Raw genomic sequence first — 24,566 nt, forward strand, 5'->3', positions numbered from 1 at the left:
TTAAAAAAAAAAAAAAAAGCTCCGAAGCATCGCTAAAGAGCCGCATGCGGCCCAAGAGCCGCGGGTTGCAGACCACCGTCGTAGTCCTCCTTTTTCCTTTTATTTGACCCTCATAAGTACTACATTACCACAACAATAACAGTCCTTCTGTCAACTGACCCATTTAGAGCACTGGGGGAATTCTAATAGCCGTGTAAAGAGTTTTACTTGATTCGGTGAGAAGGTGAATAGTTTTTTCCCCGTTGTTCGTAAACTAAATTTCCACACAAAGGCACGTCGAGGTACCATTAACTTAGCAAGGAGAGGTATGAGAGTCATTTTTCGAGTGTCCCAGAGCTCGCGAAATTTGGGTGGGGGGGCGCATTTATCAAAGTTTCGTCAGCCGTAATTGTCTGAAGTTGGCGCGCCGGTGTTGTGCCGAAAAATAGCCACTCCACGTGAAATGTCCCCCCTGACGGGAGCGCCCACACGTCACTCGTACAAACAGCCTTTTCTTACCAATCGATGGAACCAGAAACGACGTTCTTGTACCGTGAATATGTATCATTTTACTCTGCTTGAACTGATAAATCGTTTACTGTGACCAACGCTCTGAAAATAGAGCAAGGCTTTATTTTGGGCCCCGCCTCTCCGCAGTCTCTCAGCGCAAGTTAGTCAAAGTTTGCTTTCCGTCCAAGACGGCCGTCCACCGCTCACTTTCGCCGAAAAGTCCGATCCAAATTATTGTAATGCCCCGGATATGGGCAAGAAGGAGAGAAGTCTGTATTTGCTTACCCACTTTATTGTGGTAACAATAATAAAGAAAAACAATAACAAAATAACAACGGGCTGCTACGACATGCGACCGCTATCTCTCGCTATCTCGCTCGTTCTCCCATTCTTCCTACTCGTTCCCCTTGCGTCTCTTAAGGGGGGGCCTGCATAGTTACGAACATTAGGCTACAATACACAATGAATAGGTGTCCGCTGAACTCCTCCCACTCGGCTGCCGCTAGTTTGAAGCGGCCTTAAAATTTTTTTTTTTATTTAAATAAATAAATAAAATACATCTCATTTGCCAGGCGTGGCGGCTTTCATTTTAGTGTGGCGGTGCGCCACAATCTGTTGAATATAGGGGAATCCCTGGGCTTGGTTTGAAAGCGGGGAAAGCGGCACATAGCCAAAAAGCGCACCAGTGTGGCCAAAACATTGAATTACAGTGGGGCAAATAAGTATTTAGCCAACCACTAATTGTGCAAGTTCTCCCACTTGAAAATATGAGAGAGGCATGGGTGAACCTCAACCGTGAGAGACAGAATGTGGGAAAAAACCCAGAAAATCACATTGTTTGATTTTTAAAGAATTTATTTGGATATCATGGTGGAAAATAAGTATTTGGTCAATACCAAAAAGTTCATCTCAATACTTTGTTATGTACCCTTTGTTGGCAATAACGGTGGCCAAACGTTTCCTGTAACTCTTCACAAGCTTTTCACACACTGTTGCTAGTATTTTGGCCCATTCCTCCATGCAGATCTCCTCTAGAGCAGTGATGTTTTGGGGCTGTCGGTGGGCAACACGGACTTTCAACTCCCTCCACAGATTTTCTATGGGGTTGACATCTGGAGACTGGCTAGGCCACTCCAGGACCTTGAAATGCTTCTTACGAAGCCACTCCTTTGTTGCCCTGGCTGTGTGTTTGGGATCATTGTCATGCTGAAAGACCCAGCCACATCTCATCTTCAATGCCTTTGCTGATGGAAGGAGATTTTCACTCAAAATCTCTCGATACATGGCCCCATTAATTCTTTCCTTTACACAGATCAGTCGTCCTGGTCCCTTTGCAGAAAAACGGCCCCAAAGCATGATGTTTCCACCCCTATGCTTCACAGTGGATATGATGTTCTTCGGATGCAATTGAGTACTTTTTCTCCTCCAAACACGAGAACCTGTGTTTCTACCAAAAAGTTCTATTTTGGTTTCATCTGACCATAACACAATTCTCCCAGTCCTCTTCTGGATCATCCAAATGCTCTCTGGCGAACCGCAGACGGGCCTGGACTTTCTTCAGCAGGGGGACACGTCTGGCAGTGCAGGATTTGAGTCTCTGACGGCGCATTGTGTTACTGATGGTAGGCTTCGTTACTGTGGTCCCAGCTCACTGTAGGTCATTCACTAGGTCCCCCCGTGTGGTTCTGGGATTTTTGCTCACCGTTCTTGTTATCATTTTGACGCCACGGGGTGAGATCTTGCATGGAGCCCCAGATCGAGGGAGATTATCAGTGGTCTTATATGTCTTCCATTTTCTAATAATTGCTCCCACAGTTGATTTCTTTACACCAAGCGAAGAGTGAAGAGTTAAAGAAAACGTTTGGCCTCCGTTATTGCCAACAAAGGGTACACAACAAAGTATTGAGATGAACTTTTGGCATTGACCCAATACTTATTTTCCACCATGATTTGCAAATAAATTCTTTAAAAATCAAACAATGTGATTTTCTGTTTTTCTTTCCACATTCTGTCTCTCATGGTTGAGGTTTACCCAGGTTGAGGTTTACCCATGTTGACAATTACAGGCCTCTCTAATTTTTTCAAGTAGGAGAACTTGGACAATTAGTGGTTGACTAAATACATATTCGCCCCACTGTATTTCAGTGAAACAAAGGAGGGTACACTGCTGTGTCCTGTCTCTTCAATGCCAAGCTTGGCTGCACGTCGGCCGTGAATCTAAAGCGCTGTCACCCAGTTGTAATTTTGTAAGACGAAAGGAGACAGATCGTAAGCCCATCTAACTGACTCACTACAAGTTTTATTGAAGTTGCTAAGCCTGTCGCGGTATGCAATAAGTTCTTTTATCGCACGGTAAATAAAAACGAGGGCGGTAATTTTCAAAGCTGTTTTCACTAGTTTTAAGGAGGTGTGTTTTTGCAGTGTAGTAATGTTATATGTTAGGAATGGCTTACTTTTAAAGGCATTTTTGTGCAACTTAGGTATTTACTCTGTAAGTAATTGTTGCCAAAAGTTTACCATTACAGAATGTTAGACAATCTGTCATTATTTAGATGTTGGAACTTACTACTTGTTCACATTTGATGTTGAAAAAGAAAAAGCAATAAATTATATTTTTGCACAATAATATGTTCTCTTGGGTATAATTAAGATTTTTTTTTTTTACATGAATCTTTTAATAGAATTATCGGCTTGACATTATCGGTTATCGGTTGGAATGAGGAGGAAATTATCGGTTATCGGTATCAGTTGAAAAATGTATTATTATGCATCACTAAAGAAAGGTACATTTTGAAAACTTTCACATAGGGGAAACGTCTTAGGCTCTTAGCTCTGAATCCCTCTATCCTACTTAATTCTGCCCCCTTTTGTTGCACCAGGTCACAAATGATTGATCGGAAACCTGACTCAAATTGTCATAGGTTACAGTAGATGTTTGTCCTGGCTTAAACAACATGTTTAAGTTTCTTGGATGTTAATTGAAATTACATAATTGGCTACTACTTGTTTTTAAGTTGTCACTTCAAGTGTAAGTCATTGTTTCCATGGTGTATAAAACAAAACAAAACAATCCAAACTACTGTAATTTAGACCAACTTGTACAACTGGGTTACATCTGTCAGTGTTTCATCATAAAGCAGGAAATGTAGAGCTAAAAGTAGCAGGATGCAATTTGTTCTTTGAATAGGTTAGCTACTCTGACTGCAGTGCAAACATATTGCTGGATTTTATTGGACTATGAGTTCTTTATTTATAACACTCATAATGTGCTTTTAAACAGAAAATCATAGGTGACATTTGCCTTTTAGTTATTCTCCGTGTTGCATATCCAGCGGCCACAACACTGACTCAGTCGACTGAGATCCAATACAAGTATTGTAATACTGTACTGCATGACACCGAATCAGTGTCTTTTTGACATTGACGAAGACATTATGAACGTTTTTGAAAAAGCGCTTAAAGCTGCGGTTTATGTGAAATTACTTTGCATATCTTCAAATGAGAACGCATTTGAGCATTGTTGTTGTTTTTTTTTTTTGGTACCGTCACACAGCAAAATCAAAAGAAATGAATGTATGTTTGCATTTTTGTGTAAAGAAGTCACACTGAAGTTGTAACTATTGAGTGGAAAAAGAAACAGATGGATACAATCAATAATTGATACTGGCGGGAAAAAAAAAATCTTGTGCTAAATGGCCCACAAATGAAGTAGGTTCAATGGATCTGATAACTAGGGCTGCAACTAACGATTATTTTTATACTCGATTAATCAGACTAATAATTAAACGGTTAATCGGATAAATGTCACTTTTTTCAGTTACCTTCATTATTAAACTTGTGGTTTTAGACATGTTGTAAGCAGTGACGTGCGGTCAGGGGAGGCAGGTGAGGCAGAGCCTCACCTGTCATCATGACAAAAAATAATTATAGCATCAAATTTATATTAATATTTGTCCATTGCTCTTTATGTATGACTCATTTCAAACATTTTTTATAGTCAAAATCGCTGAATTTGCCTATTTCTTGTTCAAATAAAGAAATGAAACGAGAGGTGCGGCAGCAACGAGTAAAGCCTCACCTCTGATTGCGCAATCCATAACAAACTGGGTTGATACATGGAATTGGAGCGTGCTGGTTGCCGTACATCTGCATGTCGCCATTATAATGTTTCCAGATACGTTTATTTGACCTGATTTTCCACAGTCTGGCTAATGTCGTTAACCCTTAATGTTTAATGTTTGTTAGCAACATATTTAGTTTTGCTGATGGGAAATAAAACCGCAGTGAAAAAGCACAGGTTGCGGCAGATAGTACTCTGCCGCACTGCAAGGGGGCGTACGTCAAACTGGACTTTCCGTTAAAAGTGGACGCGGTTAACACAACACCGGAGCTAAAAGGTTTGCTTCAAACTACGGGACAGAAGATAACTCGCGCTTTTCAAACGGACTGGTACATCCGAAAAGACTGGCTATGTGGCTGTCCTTCGAAAAATCGCCTTTGCTGCTTTCCCTGCCTTTTCTTCTCAACTTGTGCCAATGTCTGGACTAACACGAGATATTGTGACATTAAAAAAGCTACCACGAAGCCTCAGCAAACATGAGAGCTCGACCACTCACATTCAAAGCCTGATTGCTTTAAAAACTTATGAAAGCTCAAGGATCGATTTGGCATTGACGTACAGCGGAAGCTCAACGGTAGCATCCACAAAGCTAAGTTAAAGAGTTTGAAAGACCTCATTAATGCAACCTGCATCCTAGCTAAACAGGAGTTAACATTTCGTGGTAACGATGACCGTGTAAGCTCTTCTAAACGTGGCATATATGTAGAACGATTACATGGTTTTGCTGAGAAAGATGAAAGGTTAGCTAGACATTTGGACACATCTACTGTGTTTTCTGGCTTGTCAAATAGAAGACAGAACGATCTAATTGAAGCAATCCTCTCCATTGAGGCGGAGAGATTTTTTTTTTTAAAGTAAAATAAAATAAGGATGACTTTTACAAAAAGGGCGTAGGTTTGCATAGGGACGGTAGGGACATAACACTACCAACTTTTCAGGATGCTAAAATTGTCCCCACCAACTTTTAAGCAACCTTACATTTTTTGCATGATATAATGTTCAGTTATATAGATAATTTAGATCTTTCAATAGTTCCATATGTTGCAAGGATAGAATTGACCCTGCCATTATTAAGTGAATTATTTTCACTATGTTTATGTTTGCTAATAAAAACCAGACATTTATTCAGGAAGTTTTCAAAATGTTTCTTTAGTATTTTTTGAAAACAAAGGTTTGAATCGAACAGTGTATCATCTGAACCAATGCACGTAAAAGTTATTATCAGTAGATAAGGATTTATTTTGCATTGATCATTTTGTCTATTAATTAATTAGGTTCATATACATGAGAAATGTGGCCCTTTGTCCCCTTCATCCAATCTGTTTGGTCTAATTAATGTCCCGTCCCTAGCAAAAAGTGTACCTACATGCAGGTTATGCTGTTGAGACCAAACCTATGCCCTTCCAAAGTAACGACGGTTTTTGTGGTGAAGGACAGGCGCAAGACCACAAACAGTTTTCATTTCAATTTTATTAAAAAAAAAAAAAAAAAAAAAAAAAAAAAGAGCTTAGACCAAGAAAAATACAATAGAATATTTAAAAACAAAATTTTGGCCTTAAATAAAATATTCTTTGTTTTTCTTTTCACACTTTTTGTTTAGCAATCTGTAATAAATTTATTAAAATTATCAGAATTAAAAGTTTTAAAAACAACTGAATATTTCACTAAAGGTCAGAATTGAATTCTGTGGTTTTGTACACCACTCTTTACTCTCATTTATGTTGCATGAATTATAGAATTGCGACGGCCAACACATTGAGGGTGTAGAGCAAATGCATGTTATTTTCTTACTTTTACGTATCGATAATATGTACCGTGTGTGCGTGTTTTGTGAAGAATGCTGATGAGATATGAAATAACCAGTAGCCAATTGAATAAGCTACCGTTTTTGGTTTATATATTTGGAAATCTGACACTAAAGGAGTCAGTGCCTCACCAACCATGAACCTCACCGCACGTCACTGGTTGTAAGTAACTATGAAGACAAATGGATGACTAGTTTCTTCATAAATAATATTTTATTACAGCTTCCCGACTTTTCTTGTTGACAAAGCGCTGATATAAATTGTCTCAATGACTCATTTAATTTCTTTAAGCAAACTAAATAACAAAATCAAAGGAAGAGGAGACAGACTGTATCATAAATACAATCCAAATCCAATTTCAAAGCACACTGTCTTGGATGACAATTTACAGTTTGAATGGGAGTTTATATTGAAAGGAGACTCTAAACTGTTATATGAATGGCTTTTTGAGTAGAGGTGGGTATCTTTGGGCACCTAACGATTCGATTACGATTCAGAGTCTATGATTTGATTATAAATCTATTATGGATGCCCCCCCCACCCCCCAGCCATTAGCTGCTTTGAATGTTTTGTACATTAGTTACAAAAATTGTACAAAAATCCTCTCTGGCTTAAATACACGACTATCAGTTTCAAGTTAACAGTTCAAAACAGAAAATAAAATACTTAAGTCCCAATTCTGTATCAGCAGCTTTAAACTACATGCAATTAAGTAAATGTTGTGAATCAACCGTTAAAGTTGTTAAAATTGCTCCCGTTATTCCATAATTTCTGTCTACTTTCGACATGTGAAAGTTTTAAAACTGTTTTAAAAATAGATTCAAGCCAAGATTTTGCCGAATTAGGTGTATTTTAGATAAAAAGTTGCTTAGGTTCGCTTGGAAGGTTCAGTACAACAGCCTTCCGGGGAAGTCTTCTGCTTTAAGATGGCGGCTGTTTACTAACGCCGGCAAGTCTGTCATTTTGCATCTAGATTTCTATACATGTGTTGCTAACGCTGCCGAGTCTTTCATTTCACATCTAGTTCTTTATACAGTGCCTTGCAAAAGTATTCGGCCCCCTTGAATCTTGCAACCTTTCACCACATTTCAGGCTTCAAACATAAAGATATGAAATTTAATTTTTTTGTCAAGAATCAACAACAAGTGGGACACAATCGTGAAGTGGAACAACATTTATTGGATAATTTAAAATTTTTTAACAAATAAAAAACTGAAAAGTGGGGCGTGCAATATTATTCGGCCCCTTTACTTTCAGTGCAGCAAACTCACTCCAGAAGTTCAGTGAGGATCTCTGAATGATCCAATGTTGTCCCAAATGACCGATGATGATAAATAGAATCCACCTGTGTGTAATCAAGTCTCCGTATAAATGCACCTGCTCTGTGATAGTCTCAGGGTTCTGTTTAAAGTGCAGAGAGCATTATGAAAACCAAGGAACACACCAGGCAGGTCCAAGATACTGTTGTGGAGAAGTTTAAAGCCGGATTTGGATACAAAAAGATTTCCCAAACTTTAAACATCTCAAGGAGCACTGTGCAAGCCATCATATTGAAATGGAAGGAGCATCAGACCACTGCAAATCTACCAAGACCCGGCCGTCCTTCCAAACTTTCTTCTCAAACAAGGAGAAAACTGATCAGAGATGCAGCCAAGAGGCCCATGATCACTCTGGATGAACTGCAGAGATCTACAGCTGAGGTGGGAGAGTCTGTCCATAGGACAACAATCAGTCGTACACTGCACAAATCTGGCCTTTATGGAAGAGTGGCAAGAAGAAAGCCATTTCTCAAAGATATCCATAAAAAGTCTCGTTTAAAGTTTGCCACAAGCCACCTGGGAGACACACCAAACATGTGGAAGAAGGTGCTCTGGTCAGATGAAACCAAAATTGAACTTTTTGGCCACAATGCAAAACGATATGTTTGGCGTAAAAGCAACACAGCTCATCACCCTGAACACACCATCCCCACTGTCAAACATGGAACAGGAACATTCTGGAAGAAAACCTGTTGGTATCTGCACAAGACCTGAGACTGGGACGGAGATTTATCTTCCAACAGGACAATGATCCAAAACATTAAGCCAAATCTACAATGGAATGGTTCAAAAAGAAACGTATCCAGGTGTTAGAATGGCCAAGTCAAAGTCCAGACCTGAATCCAATCGAGAATCTGTGGAAAGAGCTGAAGAATGCTGTTCACAAACACTCTCCATCCAACCTCACTGAGCTCGAGCTGTTTTGCAAGGAAGAATGGGCAAGAATGTCAGTCTCTCGATGTGCAAAACTAATAGAAACATACCCCAAGCGACTTGCAGCTGTAATTGGAGCAAAAGGTGGAGCTACAAAGTATTAACGCAAGGGGGCCGAATAATATTGCACGCCCCACTTTTCAGTTTTTTATTTGTTAAAAAAGTTTGAATTATCCAATAAATTTTGTTCCACTTCACGATTGTGTCCTACTTGTTGTTGATTCTTGACAAAAAATTAAAATTTTATATCTTTATGTTTGAAGCCTGAAATGTGGCGAAAGGTTGCAAGGTTCAAGGGGGCCGAATACTTTTGCAAGGCACTGTACATGTGATACCTACCATAGCATTATGTGGACGTAGTTTGTAGCACCTGTTGGCAGCAGGCATGAGTTGAGCCAGAACCATGAGTTCAGCATTGTCATTACCCGGGTAATTACAAGCATAATGTTTACCCTCGGTCCGTTGTGAACCGTTCTCGAATCTTCCACGACCGAATCGAGAGTAATCTAAGAATTGGAAATTTCGCACACCTCTATTTATGAGTGTGGTTTCTTTATAAATAGAAATGAGACAACTAGGGATATCCTGATTGCATATTTTTGCACCTGAGTCCGGGTCACCTGATTTTGAGAATCTGCCAATCCCAATCCGATACCGAATATTTTTTTTTTTTTTTTTAATTTGAATAAAAGTTCCAAACATGTTACAGTACTGTAGTGCTGCAACGATTAATTGATTAACGCGAGTAATTTGATCAGAAAAAAGATTCGAATAAAATTTTGCTGCTTCGAGTATTCGTTTAATTGAAGTGGCATGTTATTGGTTTGTTCTGAAAGTATTTGCATTTAGATTTATTGATTTGGGTGGATACTAGAGGTGTGCAAAATTTCCGATTCTTAGATTATTCGCGATTCGGCCGTGGAAGATTCGAGAACGATTCACAAACATCCAAATTCCGATTATTGAAATATGCCAAGTAAAGCGGAAGTACAAAACACTCAGCGCGCCGCGCGGTCTTCGGGGCGCAATGAGGAAGAACGCAGCGAGAGTAGCTAAACATCATGCTTCTCATCACCCGGCCCCTCGGGTAATGGCAATGCTCAACTCACGGCTCTAGCTCAACTCATGCCACGAAATAAAAAAAACACAACAACATACCTGACTGCTGCCGAAAAGCTGCTACAAAGTACGTCATCCACATAATGTTATGGTAGATATCATTTATATAGGACTAGATGCAACACAGATTCGGTAGCGTTAGTAGCACATCTACAAAAAGCTAGATGCGGGCGTTAGTAAACGGCTGCCATCTTAAAGCAGTACACTTCCCTGCAAGGCTGTTGTAGCGAACCTTCCAAGCAAACCTAATTAACTTTTTATGTAAAATACTCCTAAATCGGTAAAATATTGACTTGAATCTATCTTTAAAATAGTTTTAAAACTTTCACATGTCGAAAGTAGACAAAAGGGAAATTATGGAATAACGGGAGCAATTTTAACAACTTTAACAGTTGATTCACAACATTAAATTAATTGAATGTAGTTTAAAGCTGCTGTTACAGAATGGACACTGGAGTTTTTTATTTACTGTTATTTTTGTATATTTGTTTACTGCTATATGTTAACTTGATACTGAAATAGTAGTTTGGTTTAGCCTGAGAGTATTTTTGAACAATTTTGGAACTAATGTACAAAACATGTAATTAAAAAAAAAAAAAAAAAAAAAAAAAGGAGGGGGGGTGCATCAATAATAGTTTTATAATCGAATCGGAGCCTCTGAATCGTAATCGTAATCGAATCGTTAGGTGCCCAAAGATTCCCAGCTCTAGTGGATACATTGCCCTCTAGTGGCAACAATGAATATAAAATAACTCATTTCACATGGCTGAATCTAGCTGCTCCCTGTTAAGACCAACGTAAGTTTTGTTTGAGCTTTTTTTTTAATGCATTCGTAATTTAGTTTCTATGTATATTTAGCCGTTTTAGTGGGAATATCTGTTTGAACCATTTCTTAAGAGCATTGAAAAAAAAAAAAGCATTTTATACCATTTAAGCTCGCGGACCTTTGCTATGTAAGTAAGCCAATGGTTCTCTTGTTGTGCGTAGATCTTCATTTATTTATTTTTTTCATACCGTTTGAGGCTCAGGTATTTTAATTACGTCATTATCCGATTACCTGATTATTCGAACTAATTAGTACATCGATTAATCGACTACTAAAATTATCGATAGCTGCAGCCCTACTGTACTGTACTTTTTAAAGTGTTTCACTTCCTTCCACTTTTTCCAGGAGTGTTGCGGTGTATAAAACGTATACAGTGGTATTTCTACTTATAACATTAATTGGCTCTGGAAGTAGTTTTGTAAATAGTGACGCCCTTTACATGTACTAAATGCCTTACTCCATTCCAAGCACTACTGACACGCCACATTGTCTTATAATTGGGGTAAAACCGGAATAAAACAACAGCCAAACACATTTGATACATAACCTAAGCCTGTCGCAGTATGCAGTAATTCCATTTATCGCACGATAAATAAAAATGAAGGTGGTAATTTTGCCGCTGCGATTTAGCGCCTCACGTGCACTTGCGTGCGCGCGTGCAGCAGACGTACTGTTAAAAGTTCGGTTTCCTTTTTACCAACTACGCAAAATGCATCTTCTTTCCAGGTCCGGCAAAAAATAGCACCGGACTCAATCGTTCCCATGATATCCTATTGTTCAACATATACCGGCCGCGTCAGTGCTCCGGATTAACTGCGGACCGTCTCCGGCGTGCCAGTGTTGTTGACGTGTGGGCGCTCCCATCAGGGGTGACATTTCACGCAGGGCGGCTATTTTTCGGCACAACACCGGATAACGAAGTCCGCCAAAACATTGTTACCGACTTGGCTGCAACGAACAACCTCGCTTTGACAACAGACAGCTGAATGGACATAATAAACATTGAGTGGCAAATTAAGAGCGCTGTGCTTCAAACTCGTCCTGTTTATGAAAGTTGATTGTCATATGCTGGTGTTGTGCAGTAATGAGCAGACGTGACTGTAGCGTTTGCTAACTTTTCTTAATGCGCGCACACACTAGATATCATGAAATAGCAAACTAGATGTGCAACGTCCCATGCCATTGGCTACGTGAGCCCAGAGTGATTATGGGACACATAGTCCATATACTACATCGATGAATTATAAACCGCCATGACTGAATGGAAGTTAAGAAGGCCAAATCAACCCATACCAGTGACTATAGATAATGCTGCAAATATTGTTGTTTCAGTACGTGACACAGATGGAATCCGACCACAAATAGGATGTCTTGCTCATGTAGTAAACCCAGCTGCTAAGAGAGTAATAGCAATCAAATGGGGGCCCTGCCTCACTTTACGCACTTTTATACAAAATTTCTTCAGATCATTAATAAGTAAGCACATAAATATTATGCACTAAAAGGCATGTTTATATGATGGCAATTTAATTTTTCCTAGTTAGCAAAAAAAAAAAAAAAAAACATTTTTTTTTCAGAGCATGAACAGGCATGCAAACTTGCCACCTTTCGGTGAAATTTTGCCGTTTTGAAATCAAAATGGGTCATTCTTCTAAATCACGTAGATCCGAGGAGAAAAAAATGGGAGGGGGGGTCAACGAGCGAGTGAAACCGTTAACTTCAAAACCGTAGTCCATACTCAAAACTACACTCTAGTCCTATGACCTAGACCTATCACCGCCATTCTCTTCTCGTGACAACAAATAATTGACAAGGGTAAGAGCACAGTTATCACAAATCAGCAATGAGGAGGCCGAACCCCTCTCCATCCCAGCGGACCCGTTGGAAATTGCGGCAAGGTAAGGGATTAATGTCAAAAATTGTTAACTTCTTAAAGCTAAAAGTTTGAGTGATGGTCTATAATAGTCTTCATAAATCATTCAATCGTGTCGTTCGATCAATTCCTGCGCTTGTAATGGTGTCTATAACACAAGTATTCGCTTAATTTCTTGATAACTGACTCCAGACGGTCCTCGATATTTCACCGCCTCGTAGAACGCAGTTACTGGAAATAGCTCTAACTGCGGAGGGGCTAACTAGCGCCTTTCACACAGGGCTTTGCTAGGAAAATTAGTGAACGTCAGTTGGGATCTAAATTGTCGCCAGTTGGCGTTGTGACGAGGTATTTAAGGCCCTTTTGTAAAGCGCTTCTTAACGATAAAAAAAATAAAAAAAATAAATCATGAGCAATGAGGTAACTCGAGTGATGAACTTGTGCCTTCCATACAAGTCATGTTCAGGGCTTTTTTAGTAAAGTTCTGAATGGTCACCAGTTATTTCTGACAACGAGTTTTTTAAGGCCCCTCTATACTCTCCGATAATTACAGAAAGGGAAGAGTTTTGCCTTGCTGTGGAGGTCGTTTCATTTGTTTAGCCAGTTTATCAAACCGGAGAGCTCCGCTACAGGTCGCATTTGAAAGTACCCCCATTCCTGCGCTGTTCGTACACAGCCCCGTTCATAAAACAGCCTACAGGTGTACTTCTGTTTATCCAGTATGATGCCCTATCAATCGAAGTTAAGGACCATGGGACTAATTGCTTTGGTCGAATGTAAATAAAGTTATGATCACTACAGTTAATGCTTTTGAAGACTTATAATTTTTTTTATTCTATCCATCTATCTGTCTGTCTGTCTGTCTGTCTGTCTGTCTGTCTGTCTATCTATCTAACACATAATAGTTAAGTGAACAGAATTTATACTATACCTGTAAATTCATATTTTATGCTGTACAGCTGTTCTCTGCTTAATGCAAATGGGACATACTGTATATTTTATAATTTAGATTTTGTATAATTTGCTACTTAATACGTCTTATATGGTCTGATTTCAGGATGAGAGATTTAGACTTGTATATGTTAAATTATTATGTACTGTGTTTAATTCGAGATGTCTCTGGTTGCACTAGGAAATGCACTTTTCCGCGCATGCCGTGTGTCCATGTTACTTTGTCACCTTTTTCACCCCTAACCAGTCTGCATTGCTGATTAAATGTATTGAATCAGATCGAAAATCGTGTCCCCCGTGTCGAAAATCGTACCGAACTGTGACTTAACTGTATCGTTGCATCCCTATGGAACGCCATAGCAGAAGCTATGAGGGGAAAAGTTTTCATTTGCCTAAATGCTTAAGATATTAAGTGCAATTTTATTTATTCTGTGTGTCTGTGCGGTATTAATATTGTTGTCTTTTACTTAGGAGGCATGGTCTATTGTTTTTAGTTGTGATTTCTTAAAAAGTATTTTTTAATTTAAGAGTAAATATCTCGTTTAAATGGGTCTACTTGATCTATTAATATGTACTGTATTCTCACTGTGTTATTGTAAATTGGTTTAAAAAACAAAATTGGGGGGGGGGGCACAGTAATATCGCATATTGCAGTAATTTATGAGATAAATTATCGCACACTAAAATTTGTTATTGCGACAGGCGTAACATAACCTAACTGTTAATACCTGTAATGAAGTAGATAAAATTGATACATCATCAACAATAGGCGAGCAGAATCCCATTACGAAGGCACGATGAGAACTATTATGACCAATATGGTAATATCAGGATGTTATTACGCGACATTACAAAGCAGAAAGCACATACATATTTTTACAGTATTGTATATAGTATGTTTGCATCATAAGATGACATTTCTTCCTCTACAGGCAACATTTTCTCATTTAAATGTGTTGTAACCTGAAAATTACGTTTGTAGAGACGTTCTTAAGTAGAGGTACCACTGTATCATAGACTTCACTATCAGTTAACAAGACAGCTCCCACCAACATTGCGCCACATCTTCCCATTGGGGGCTGGCGCAGGCAGAGCTGAGTTGGCTTTGACTGTGATGAACAGGCGCTGCGTTCAAACGCCGGATTTAGGTAGAAACGGGTCAAATCTTTTTACCGCATACAAGCAGGAATGATTGTCTCGAGTGATTTGGTTGAGGATTCAAGGTCATTATTATATAAAAGAGTACCATGTATGCACTTTCAACTTAAAAAGCTCTTTGCTTTGTGACGGCCACCACTTTGGATTGTACAATAGCGTAATTTTAGCTCAAAATATTTACATAAAATGAATGATAGCTGCTCGTTTCTTTGCTTTTCACCAAGAATCTAGACTGTTCTATGTTCATATATATATAGAAATTCCGGTGATGTATGCATTTATTTACAAGAATTTTCAACTTAAAAAGCTCTTTGTTTTGTGATAGCTGCCATTTTGTATCCATACACAGTAGCGTAAGTTTACATTCAAATTATCAGGTAATTTTCAGCCAACTGCCCGTTTTTTTTTTTTTTTTTTTTTTTTTTTAGCAAAAAAGTAGTAATTAAAAAAAAAAAAAAAAAAAATTGCGTGCGCACACACACACACACACAAACACACAAAAATTACCTTTGACATGTTTTATGTAATCTAAAAATGACTAGGACCAGATAGGCGGCAAGACGTGCCTCCGTGCTGAGGCAATAGTAACATCGGTATTCAACCTAAATAAGTTGTGATTGTATCGAGAAAAATGCAAATACTTCTTTTGTTGAGCAAAAATTAAGATGATTCTGCATGCTTTCCCCAGTTATCAGGTTTCTGATGTTAAAATGTAGTGATTTATTAGTTGTACAAAACTTGCAATAAATTAAAAAAAAAACAAAAAACAAAGTTGCTGTTTTGGGCAAAAACTATGGGAAATATTGCTATTGAAAATATAGGTGATTATCTCTGCATTTGGTGACTTTTTTATGCATCTAGCGTAAAATTAGAGAATTATGTAGCCATTTTAGGTTTTGCTATACTTGTATAAAAAAAAAAAATCGGATTTTATTAGGGGAGGAATTTTTTGATATCGTTGCTCAGTGCGACTCATACAGTATATGCCTAAGGGAGTTGCCTATTTTGGTTTTAAGTCGCTAGCGACTTTTCCAAGCCCCGTGTCCCGTCAACTGATAGTGAAGTCTATGACTCTATATTTTTATATCTTATGGCAATGCCATTGTATTTCTGGATTATTTTGTTATTTTTTTAGCCCTTAAAAAGTAAAAAATATATGCCAGGTCGTGACAGGCATATGCATAAAGCACATCACATATGCAAAGTGTGTTTACTGAATTAAATATGGCCACTCTTGTTGGCATTACGCTGATACATTTGTGGTAATTTTAAGGATTTAGTGCTTAAAACAACATTCAGTAGCAAAGCAGCATAGCGGCACTGTTACAGTGACCCATTTCCACTGAAGAGAATATGGGTCATGTGCATGACCCTCACTTTGTAGGACTTCACTGCCGCAGGATAATTGAATGTGGGCCTCCAACTTTTAGCCAGATTTTCATAGATTTATTGGCGAGTGAAAGGGCATTACTGTACGGAGAGTGTGAAAGGGTTATGTGTTGATGACATTGGTGGAAAACTGACTGAGGGTGTTCATGGTTTGCTGTCAGAGAGCTAGTCAATAACTCCCTGTACCCAAACTTAAGTGCTATTTAGAAAAGTTGGTTGCAATACAGTATATAAATAATTTTTTAAAATTATTTATTTATTTATTTTTAAATGTGGTATACAGTTGTATGAAAAACAGTCTAAACCTTTTGGAAATTCTCACATTTGTGGAATAATAACCATCAAATGTGATCTCATCTTTGTGAAAATCCCACAGATGTAAAACAGTTATCTGCTTTAACAAAAACGACCCAAACATTTATAGGCTTTCATATTTTAATGAGGATAGCATGCAAATAATGACAGAAGGTGGAAAAATATGTAAGCGAACCCTCTGCCTAAAGAAACTTAAAGAGCAATTGAAAAAAATTTATACTAAACAATTTAAGTAAGGTTTGTGCCCAATCACTAATGAGTGGTTTAAAGTTGCCCTGCCCACTATAAAACACACACCTGGTAAGAATTGTCTTGATGAGAAGCATTATCTGATGTGCATCATGGCTAGGTCAAAAGAGCTGTCTGAAGACCTGCGATCAAGGATTGTTGATTTGTATATAGCTGGGAAAGGATACAAAACCATCTCTAAAAGTCTGGATGTTCATCAATCGACAGTCAGAGAAGTTGTCTACAAATCGAGAGAGTTTGGCACTGTTGCTTCTCTCCTGAGGAGTGGCCGTCCACCAAAGATGATCCCAAGAGTTCAGCGCAGAATACTCAGAGAGGTAAAAAAAGAACCCTAGAGTCTTTGCACAGGCATGCAAACATGCCACCTTTCGGTGAAATTTCGCCGTTTTGAAATCAAAATGGGTCATTCTTCTGAATCACGTAGATCAGAGGAGAAAAAAATCGGGCGGGGGGAGGGGGGGCTGTCAACGAGCGAGTGAAACAGTTAACTTCAAAACCGTAGTCCATACTCAAAACTACACTCTAGTCCTATGACCTAGACCTATCACCGCCATTCTCTTCTCGTGGCAACAAATAACTGACAAGGGTAAGAGACGGGAGCACAGTTATCACCAATCAGCAATGAGAAGGCCGAACCCCTCTCCATCCCAGCTTCTCGCCCGGACCCGTTGGAAATAGCGGCAAGGTAAGGGATTAATGTCAAAAATTGTTAACTTCTTAAAGCTAAAAGTTTGAGTGATGGCCTAGAATAGTCTTCATAAATCATTCAATCGTGTCGTTCAATCAATTCCTCCGCTTATAATGGTGTCTATAACACAAGTATTCGCTTAATTTCTTGATAACTGACTTCAGAGAGTCCTCGATATTTCACCACCTCGTAGAACGCAGTTACTCGATGTAGCTCTAACTGTGGAGGGGCTAACTAGCGCCTTTCACACAGGGCTTTGCTAGTAAAGTTAGCGAACATCAGTTGGGATCTGAATTGTCGCCAGTTGGCGTTGTGACGAGTTATTTAAGGCCCCTTTGTAAAGCGCTTGTTAACGATAAAAAAAAAAAAAAAATCATGAGCAATGAGTTAACTTGAGTGATGAACTAGTGCCTTCCATACAAGTCATGTTCAGAGCTTTGTTAGTAAAGTTCTGAATGGTCACCAGTTATTTTTGACAACGAGTTACTTAAGGCCCCTCTATACTCTCCGATAATTACAGAAAGGGAAGAGTTTTGCCTTGTTGTGGAGGTCGTTTCATTTGTTTAGCCATCGAGAGTTTATCAAACCGAAGAGCTCCGGTACAGGTTGCATTTGAAAGTACTGCCATTCCCACGCTGTTCGTACACACACCCGTTCATAAAACAGCCTACAATTGTACTTCTGTTTATCCAGTTTGATGCCCTATCAATCGAAGTTAAGGACCATGGGACTAATTGCTTTCGTTGAATGTAAATAAAGTTATGATAACTACAGTTAATGCGTTTAATTTTTTTTATTCTGTGTCTGTCCGTCCGTCTGTCTGTCTAACACATAATAGTTAAGTGAATGGAATTTATACTGTACCTGTAAATTATTATATTTTATGCTGTACAGCTGTTCTCTGCTTAATGCAAATGGGACATACTGTATATTTTATAATTTAGATTTTGTATAATTTGCTACTTAATGCGTCTTATATGTTCTGATTTCGGGGTACAAAATACACGTTTTGGAGTGGCCAAGTCAAAGTCCAGACTTGAACCCCATCGAAATGCTGTGGCATGACGTAAAGACAGCGATTAATGCCAGACATCCCAGGAATCTGAGTGAACTACAGCAGTTTTGTAGAGAAGAACAGGCCAAGATTAGTCCTGATTGATATGCCCGACTGATCTGCAGCTACAAGAAACGTCTGGTTGAAGTTATTGCCGCCAAAAGGGGGGGCTACAAAATATTAAATATGATGGTTCACAGCAATGGCCTTCTCCATGGAGTCCTCCTATTAACACCGTTCTTGGCCATAGTTTTACATATAGTTGATGTGTGCACAGAGATATTGGACTGTGCCAGTGATTTCTGTAAGTCGTTAGGAGACACTCTAGGGTTCTTTTCTGCGCTGAACTCTTGGCGTCATCTTTGGTGGACGGCCACTCCTTGGGAGAGAAGCAACAGTGCCAAACTCTCTCCATTTGTAGACAACTTCTCTTACTGTCGATTGATGAACATCCTGACTTTTAGAGATGGTTTTGTATCCTTTCCCAGCTTTGTACAAATAAACAATCCTGGATCGCAGGTCTTCAGACAGCTCTTTTGACCGAGCCATGATGCACATGAGACAATGGTTCTCATTAAGACAATTCTTACCAGATGTATGTTTTATAGTTGGCAGGGCAGCTTTAAACCACTCATCAGTGATGGGGCACACACCCGACTTAAATCGTTTAGTATAAATCGGTTTAAATTGCTCTTTAGGTCTCCTTAGGCAGAGGGTTCACTTATTTATTTTCCCCCCTTCTGTCATTGTTTGCATACAGTCCTTATTAAAATATGAAAACCTATAAATGTTTGGGTGGGTTCAGTTAAATCAGACACTGTTTTTTCATCCGTGTAATTTTGACAAAGATCAGATCACATTTGATGATTTTATGCAGAAATATGAGAAATTCCACAAGATTGAGATACTCTTTCAGCAATGTTAGTCTGTTCTTTTTGGATTTACGTTTTAGATCCTTAAACATTCTATTTTCACCCATTACTGTGTTATTAAAGCATCAACAACAACATATTTACCCTTTTTTTTTTTTTTTTTTTTTTTTTTTTTTTTTTGCAACAACAGCAACCCTTGGAGCGGTTTTTGTGATTATAATGTGGATGGTTTCTCTGGTCATGCAATGGCCCTGAAAAAGGTTTGGCCATCCATAGGTAATGCAGTTTCTTTCGTACAGCAAATGATCTATTTGAGATATTTGCGTTGATTGCTGTTTTTTTTTTTTCTTCAATGTTTTTTTTAATCCACAACCTCCAAGTGTAGACAGTATATTGGTTGTATGCAATGCGGACACGCCTCGTTCCGTGAGCAAAGATTCAGTTTAAACTGGTTTTGCAAGTTAATCCTACAGATTTGAGCCACCCAGTCCTGATCAACCAGGGCGGTTGAAGCCCCAGTTGAATGGGATTAAAAGGACAGTTGGAGTGGAATGATATTTTTTTCCTGGCCATCATTGTAATTTAGCTCATTCTTGTGAAAAGTTTTGCGGAAGGATTATTATCACCCTTGTCTCCTGCTTGATTACGCAGCAATCACAATATTTTTTTTTTTTTGTAAGAATTAAGAAAAATGCTTGTGGCTGTCAGCTCCTTTGACTGAAATCAAATTTCAATCGTCACCACTTTCTAAGGTTTCATTTCTTACTAAAATGATTATCCTGTATAGTAGCTTGTATTGTATGTTTGCATACTTCTCTAGGAGACGAGCACGGACATGTTTGTATGTTGAAACACAAAGCCTAAATCAAGTAAGGCTTATCCCCAAAACAAATCCTCCCCCATTCATTTTACATCTATTTTACCTTAATACCGTTCTGAATTATGAACATACCTTATTTTTTTTCCTAAAATATTTACATGAACCTGTTTTCCTTTTGTATCCAGTTTGATCTAAAGAAGTGCTTGTATGTTTTTGCTGGTATTTGTTTTCACTCCGGGAGTGATGGGCCAGATTTACTGTAGAAGTACTCATGCTCTTTCACTTTCACAGATAAAACATCATGGGGAAAGGCTGCGTCACGGCGATCAAGTACTTCTTGTTCCTCTTCAACCTAATTTTCTTTGTGAGTATTACATGTTTATTTTACAAAATGTATTGATGTACAGTTGCCAAAATATTTCAATAGTCATATCTTTTAATTGGTGTATTTACTTTATAAAGCAATATGAGCTTAGATTGAACGACTAAACAGCAATCTTCAATAGAGGTCGACCAATGTGGGATTTTCAAATGGGGATGCCGATATCTTAAAAAAAAAAAAAATTCAGCCTGTTGCCGATATCCAAAGCCAATTTTTTAAGCAATATACTTTTTTTTTTAAAGCACGTAGATTATTAAGGCAATTTTTAAGAAATTGCTTCAAGAGTTTAGAATTTACAATGATGACCTGAGACCTAAAGGATTCATTTGGTCTCGTGCTACCAAACCAACGAACGCGGTAAGGGAGTTCCAAAAAATCGATAATGACATGCATTGCGATTCAACACGTGACGATTCGATTACGATTCATAAAGTTTCAAAAACAATGATTTTCCCTCGTAACTTTATGACAGCCGCTCGTAGCAGAACGAAATTCAAGACACGTCTGCCGCCCGGACACCTTTAACGGACGCACGCACAGCGTTATGATGCATGCTGCCGGTGACTGAGCGAGAGATTTACTCCTTTTCAAAAGACTGGAAAATAAATTTGTGTATGAGACAGGCAGGTATGAGACAGGCGGTCGCACTTCTATGCGCAACTTATTTTTTAGAGCGAGAGGGGAAGAGAGATAGTTCGTTGCTCCTTGTCTTTCAGTTGTGCAGCAGTAGTTTTAAGTCATGTCAATTGAAAAATGCCTTGAGTGTGCGTCTTTAAGAGTTGAGTACTTAAACCCTCTTGTACTGTTTTGCCTTTATTGTTGTTGTTTTTGAGACGTTAATAGTTAGCACCGAGCGCTAAGCTAATTAGCTAATTCGCGAAGGTGTATTTCATATGCAGAACGTGTAAAACCATGATTAGGTACAGCGGTAACATGACAAACATGCGAAATAGTACAGAAATTATATTGTATATTTGTTAAAAGTCTTATTTCTAAAGACACTTTGTTTCCAGAAAATGTGAAATTCATTCCACCTGTGTAAATTTTATTGTATTGTTGGAAGAAATAAGTACTCCCTTTAAAATGGTTAATGTTTTTGGACTTTCTTGTAAAAATAAATAAATAAAAAATCTGCTTATGGGCAGCTTTTTGTTGTATGGGTATGTTTCCATCGTTCTGTTGAATCTTTAGGATATTTTAAATAAATAATGGATGTAAATGTGTTTTGCTACTTTATCAATTAATAATGTATGATGCATCGACAATTGTGATGATCGTGACAACAGTGATCATCGTCAATACCGTGATCATCGTTCTATAATCGAATCGTAGAACCCTGAATCGTAATCGAATCAAATCGTGGGGTGCCTAAGACGGCACACCGCTAGAACACAGTACTTATTGTTATGATTATACACACTAAGCAAAAACAGTAAATTATTTTAAAATAATATAACCCACCAGGACGTCACTACGAGAGTTTAAGCGGATGCTCGCCATGCTAAAGCCAAAACCTAACACGAATGCTACGCTAACGCTACAAGTTAACTTTAGAGTGAAATGATCACTCAATAAACACCTGAAAAGACTACATTGCATATTCTCTCATGCAATATTTAAAAACAATTCTTACAATATTTACAAAACAGGCAAGCCGGAAGCTTCCTGGAGCGGCCTGTCTTCAAGCTGCTGCAGGGTCCTTCCGGGGTCCTATCATCAATCAGAGGCGGCCACAGTGGCCCACACAGATGCCTAATCAAAATCTTTATTTATTTATTTATTTTATTTTATTATTATTTTTTTTTATCGCCTTATTGTTTTTTTGGGTCAGCAGCCGATGTTGGGAAATAAGTCCATATATCGACCGGCAAATATATCGGTTGACCTCTAATCTTCAATCTCTCTGCGGGGTCATAAAAAGTTTTTTTTTTTTTTTTTTAATTCTTGAATCCAAGCTTTTGAATTTAAGGCCTTAAAATGTCTACAATTCTCCTAAAATCTCATAAAAGGTCTTGAATACAATTTTGGAAGGTCTTAAAAATCCATTGGCACTACTTCATTACTACTACTGTTGTAGTAGTAGTAGTAGTACTTTGTGCTCATTTGTATCACCGTGTGAAAGAGCTAGGAATAAATTCAAATATTTTGCAAGTAATTCTGGGCCTCCAATTTTCCTTCAAATCTTTGGTACATTTTTGTCAGTATTGATGTGAAATTGGTCTTAAATTTTATTCATTGTGGTCTTAAAAAAGTTTTAAAAAGTCTTAAATTTGGCTTGTTAAACTCTGCAGCGACCCTGGGTAAAACGTTACTGAATTTTCTTTATTTGCTAACTACTCATTTAGTTACAAAACAAGAAAAACAACAAAACGGCAAACTTTTAACAGGTTTTATTTAAGAGTGCACATCACCAATTCCATGACAAGACGATATGATATCGATTCTTTGGATTATAATGAGATTGTAACACCAGAAGCCAAGAAGGACCTGCCGTTTGGGAATTTGAAGTGTTTTAAAACCTTGCAGTACTCGAGATTGTGATGTAAGACCATAGAAAGCAAGTTTTTTGTTGTTGTTGTTGTTTTAATAAATAAAGTGTAAATACTCATCGACAACTGTAGATATGAAATGCAGTGAAGAAACCCTTTCAGAAATGAAATGGAAAAATTAATCATCAGTGATTAAAAGAAAGTTCTCCCATCCTAAAAAACATGCATGGTAGGCAAAACATAAATTTTCCAGTGTCCCTGAACTTGAAAAGAAGCACATTTATCAAGGTTTCGTCGCTGTGATTCCATACATCCGTCTGCCGTAAGAGCCTGATAGCACAGATTTAGACACGCCTGCCCCTCTGCTATTTAATACGTTGTTGACTGTCGCGCGGCGGCGCTCTGAAATAAAGCAAGGCTCTATTTTGGGCCCCGCCTCTCGGGCAAATTCATTCAAACTTGCCCTTCTGTCTAAGACGGCCGTCCGCTGCTCACTTTCGCCGAAAAGTCAAATCCAAAATACCGTAATGCCCCGGATGGGGGGTAGAAGGAGAGGAGTCGGTATTGGCTTGCCCACTTTATTGTGGCAACAATAATAAAGAAAAACAATTACGAAATAACAGGGGGCTGCCGCGACACGCGACCGCTATCTCTCGCTATCTTGCCTGTTCTCCTTCTCGCTTCCTTCTACGTCACAGCTCGTCTCTTAAGGGGTCCGCGCTTAGTTACGGACATTAAAATACACAATGAATAGGTTGTCGCTGAACCCTTCACACTAGGCTGCTGCTAGTTTTAAACGGCCTAAAAAAAAACAACATCTCTTTTGCAAGGTGTGCAGATTTTATTTTGGTGTGGCGGTGCGCCACAGTGTTTCATCTGTAGGGCAAACCCTGATATTAGGTTTTTGAAGCCACTTGTCCAAATGTCTTCGGTCTAAGAATGCGACTGACATGCGACCAGTCTTGAGAGTACAGCTTTGATAAGAAAAAATAATCATTAGGAAATGTAACCCTGTGAATATTTTTCTGATTTCTGTTGTTTCCTTTAGTTTCGAAATTTCCTCAATAGAAAACTAACTACAATAGTCGCAACATAGGAAGAGATTTTGCGTCTCACCTGAACAAACTAAAACAGGTTGCATCTACAGTCACAGCTTGTTGTTCAACCTTCATTATGTGTGACTAATGTTATTTTCTTCTTTTAGCTTCTTGGTGCTATCATCATGGGTTTTGGATTATGGCTTCTTCTCGACAATCAGAGCTTCATAGTTGTTCTCAGTAAGTCCTAAAATAAAAATATTATTTTCGCCTCTAGGAAATATGCTTGAGTAATAGTGAAACTGAGTTTGAGTGATTCTTAATTTAGAATGATTTGTTGCTCACTTTATTCTTTAGTTTTGATTTTGAAAATGACTCTAATCTGTGTTTTGCTTTCAAGCGGAAGGATTAAAGGTCAATTTAAACTAAATACAAATAATTTAAATAAAACTTCTGTGAGAGCCAAAAGAATATGCTGAATCTGTGATATTTCCTATGTTAAAAAAATGTTGGAGGTTTTCTCAGAACAAAGGTATTTCTTTTTGTGCAGGCAACTAGTCAAACAAAAATACAAGTCACACTTCCTTTTATTTATTTATCCATTTATTTCTGGCAACACAATTGGGAAGCTTTGTGTTTCATGAACACATTGCAACACGAAAGAAAGTATTTTGCTCC

At 38.3% G+C, this 24,566-nt stretch overlaps 1 protein-coding gene across 1 annotated transcript in view; it reads left to right on the plus strand.

Moving 5' to 3' along the window:
- LOC130916749 (CD82 antigen-like) overlaps positions 1-24,566 on the plus strand; it is a 70,106-nt gene that overhangs the window by 14,301 nt on the left and 31,239 nt on the right. The window contains exons 2-3 of the mRNA XM_057837703.1: positions 20,272-20,344; positions 24,056-24,128. Coding sequence (XP_057693686.1) covers positions 20,282-20,344; positions 24,056-24,128 — 136 coding nt within the window. The 5' untranslated portion in view covers positions 20,272-20,281. The remainder of the gene's footprint in view (positions 1-20,271; positions 20,345-24,055; positions 24,129-24,566) is intronic.

This window comes from Corythoichthys intestinalis, chromosome 1 (genome assembly GCF_030265065.1).
Source record: "Corythoichthys intestinalis isolate RoL2023-P3 chromosome 1, ASM3026506v1, whole genome shotgun sequence".
Lineage (NCBI taxonomy): Eukaryota > Metazoa > Chordata > Actinopteri > Syngnathiformes > Syngnathidae > Corythoichthys > Corythoichthys intestinalis.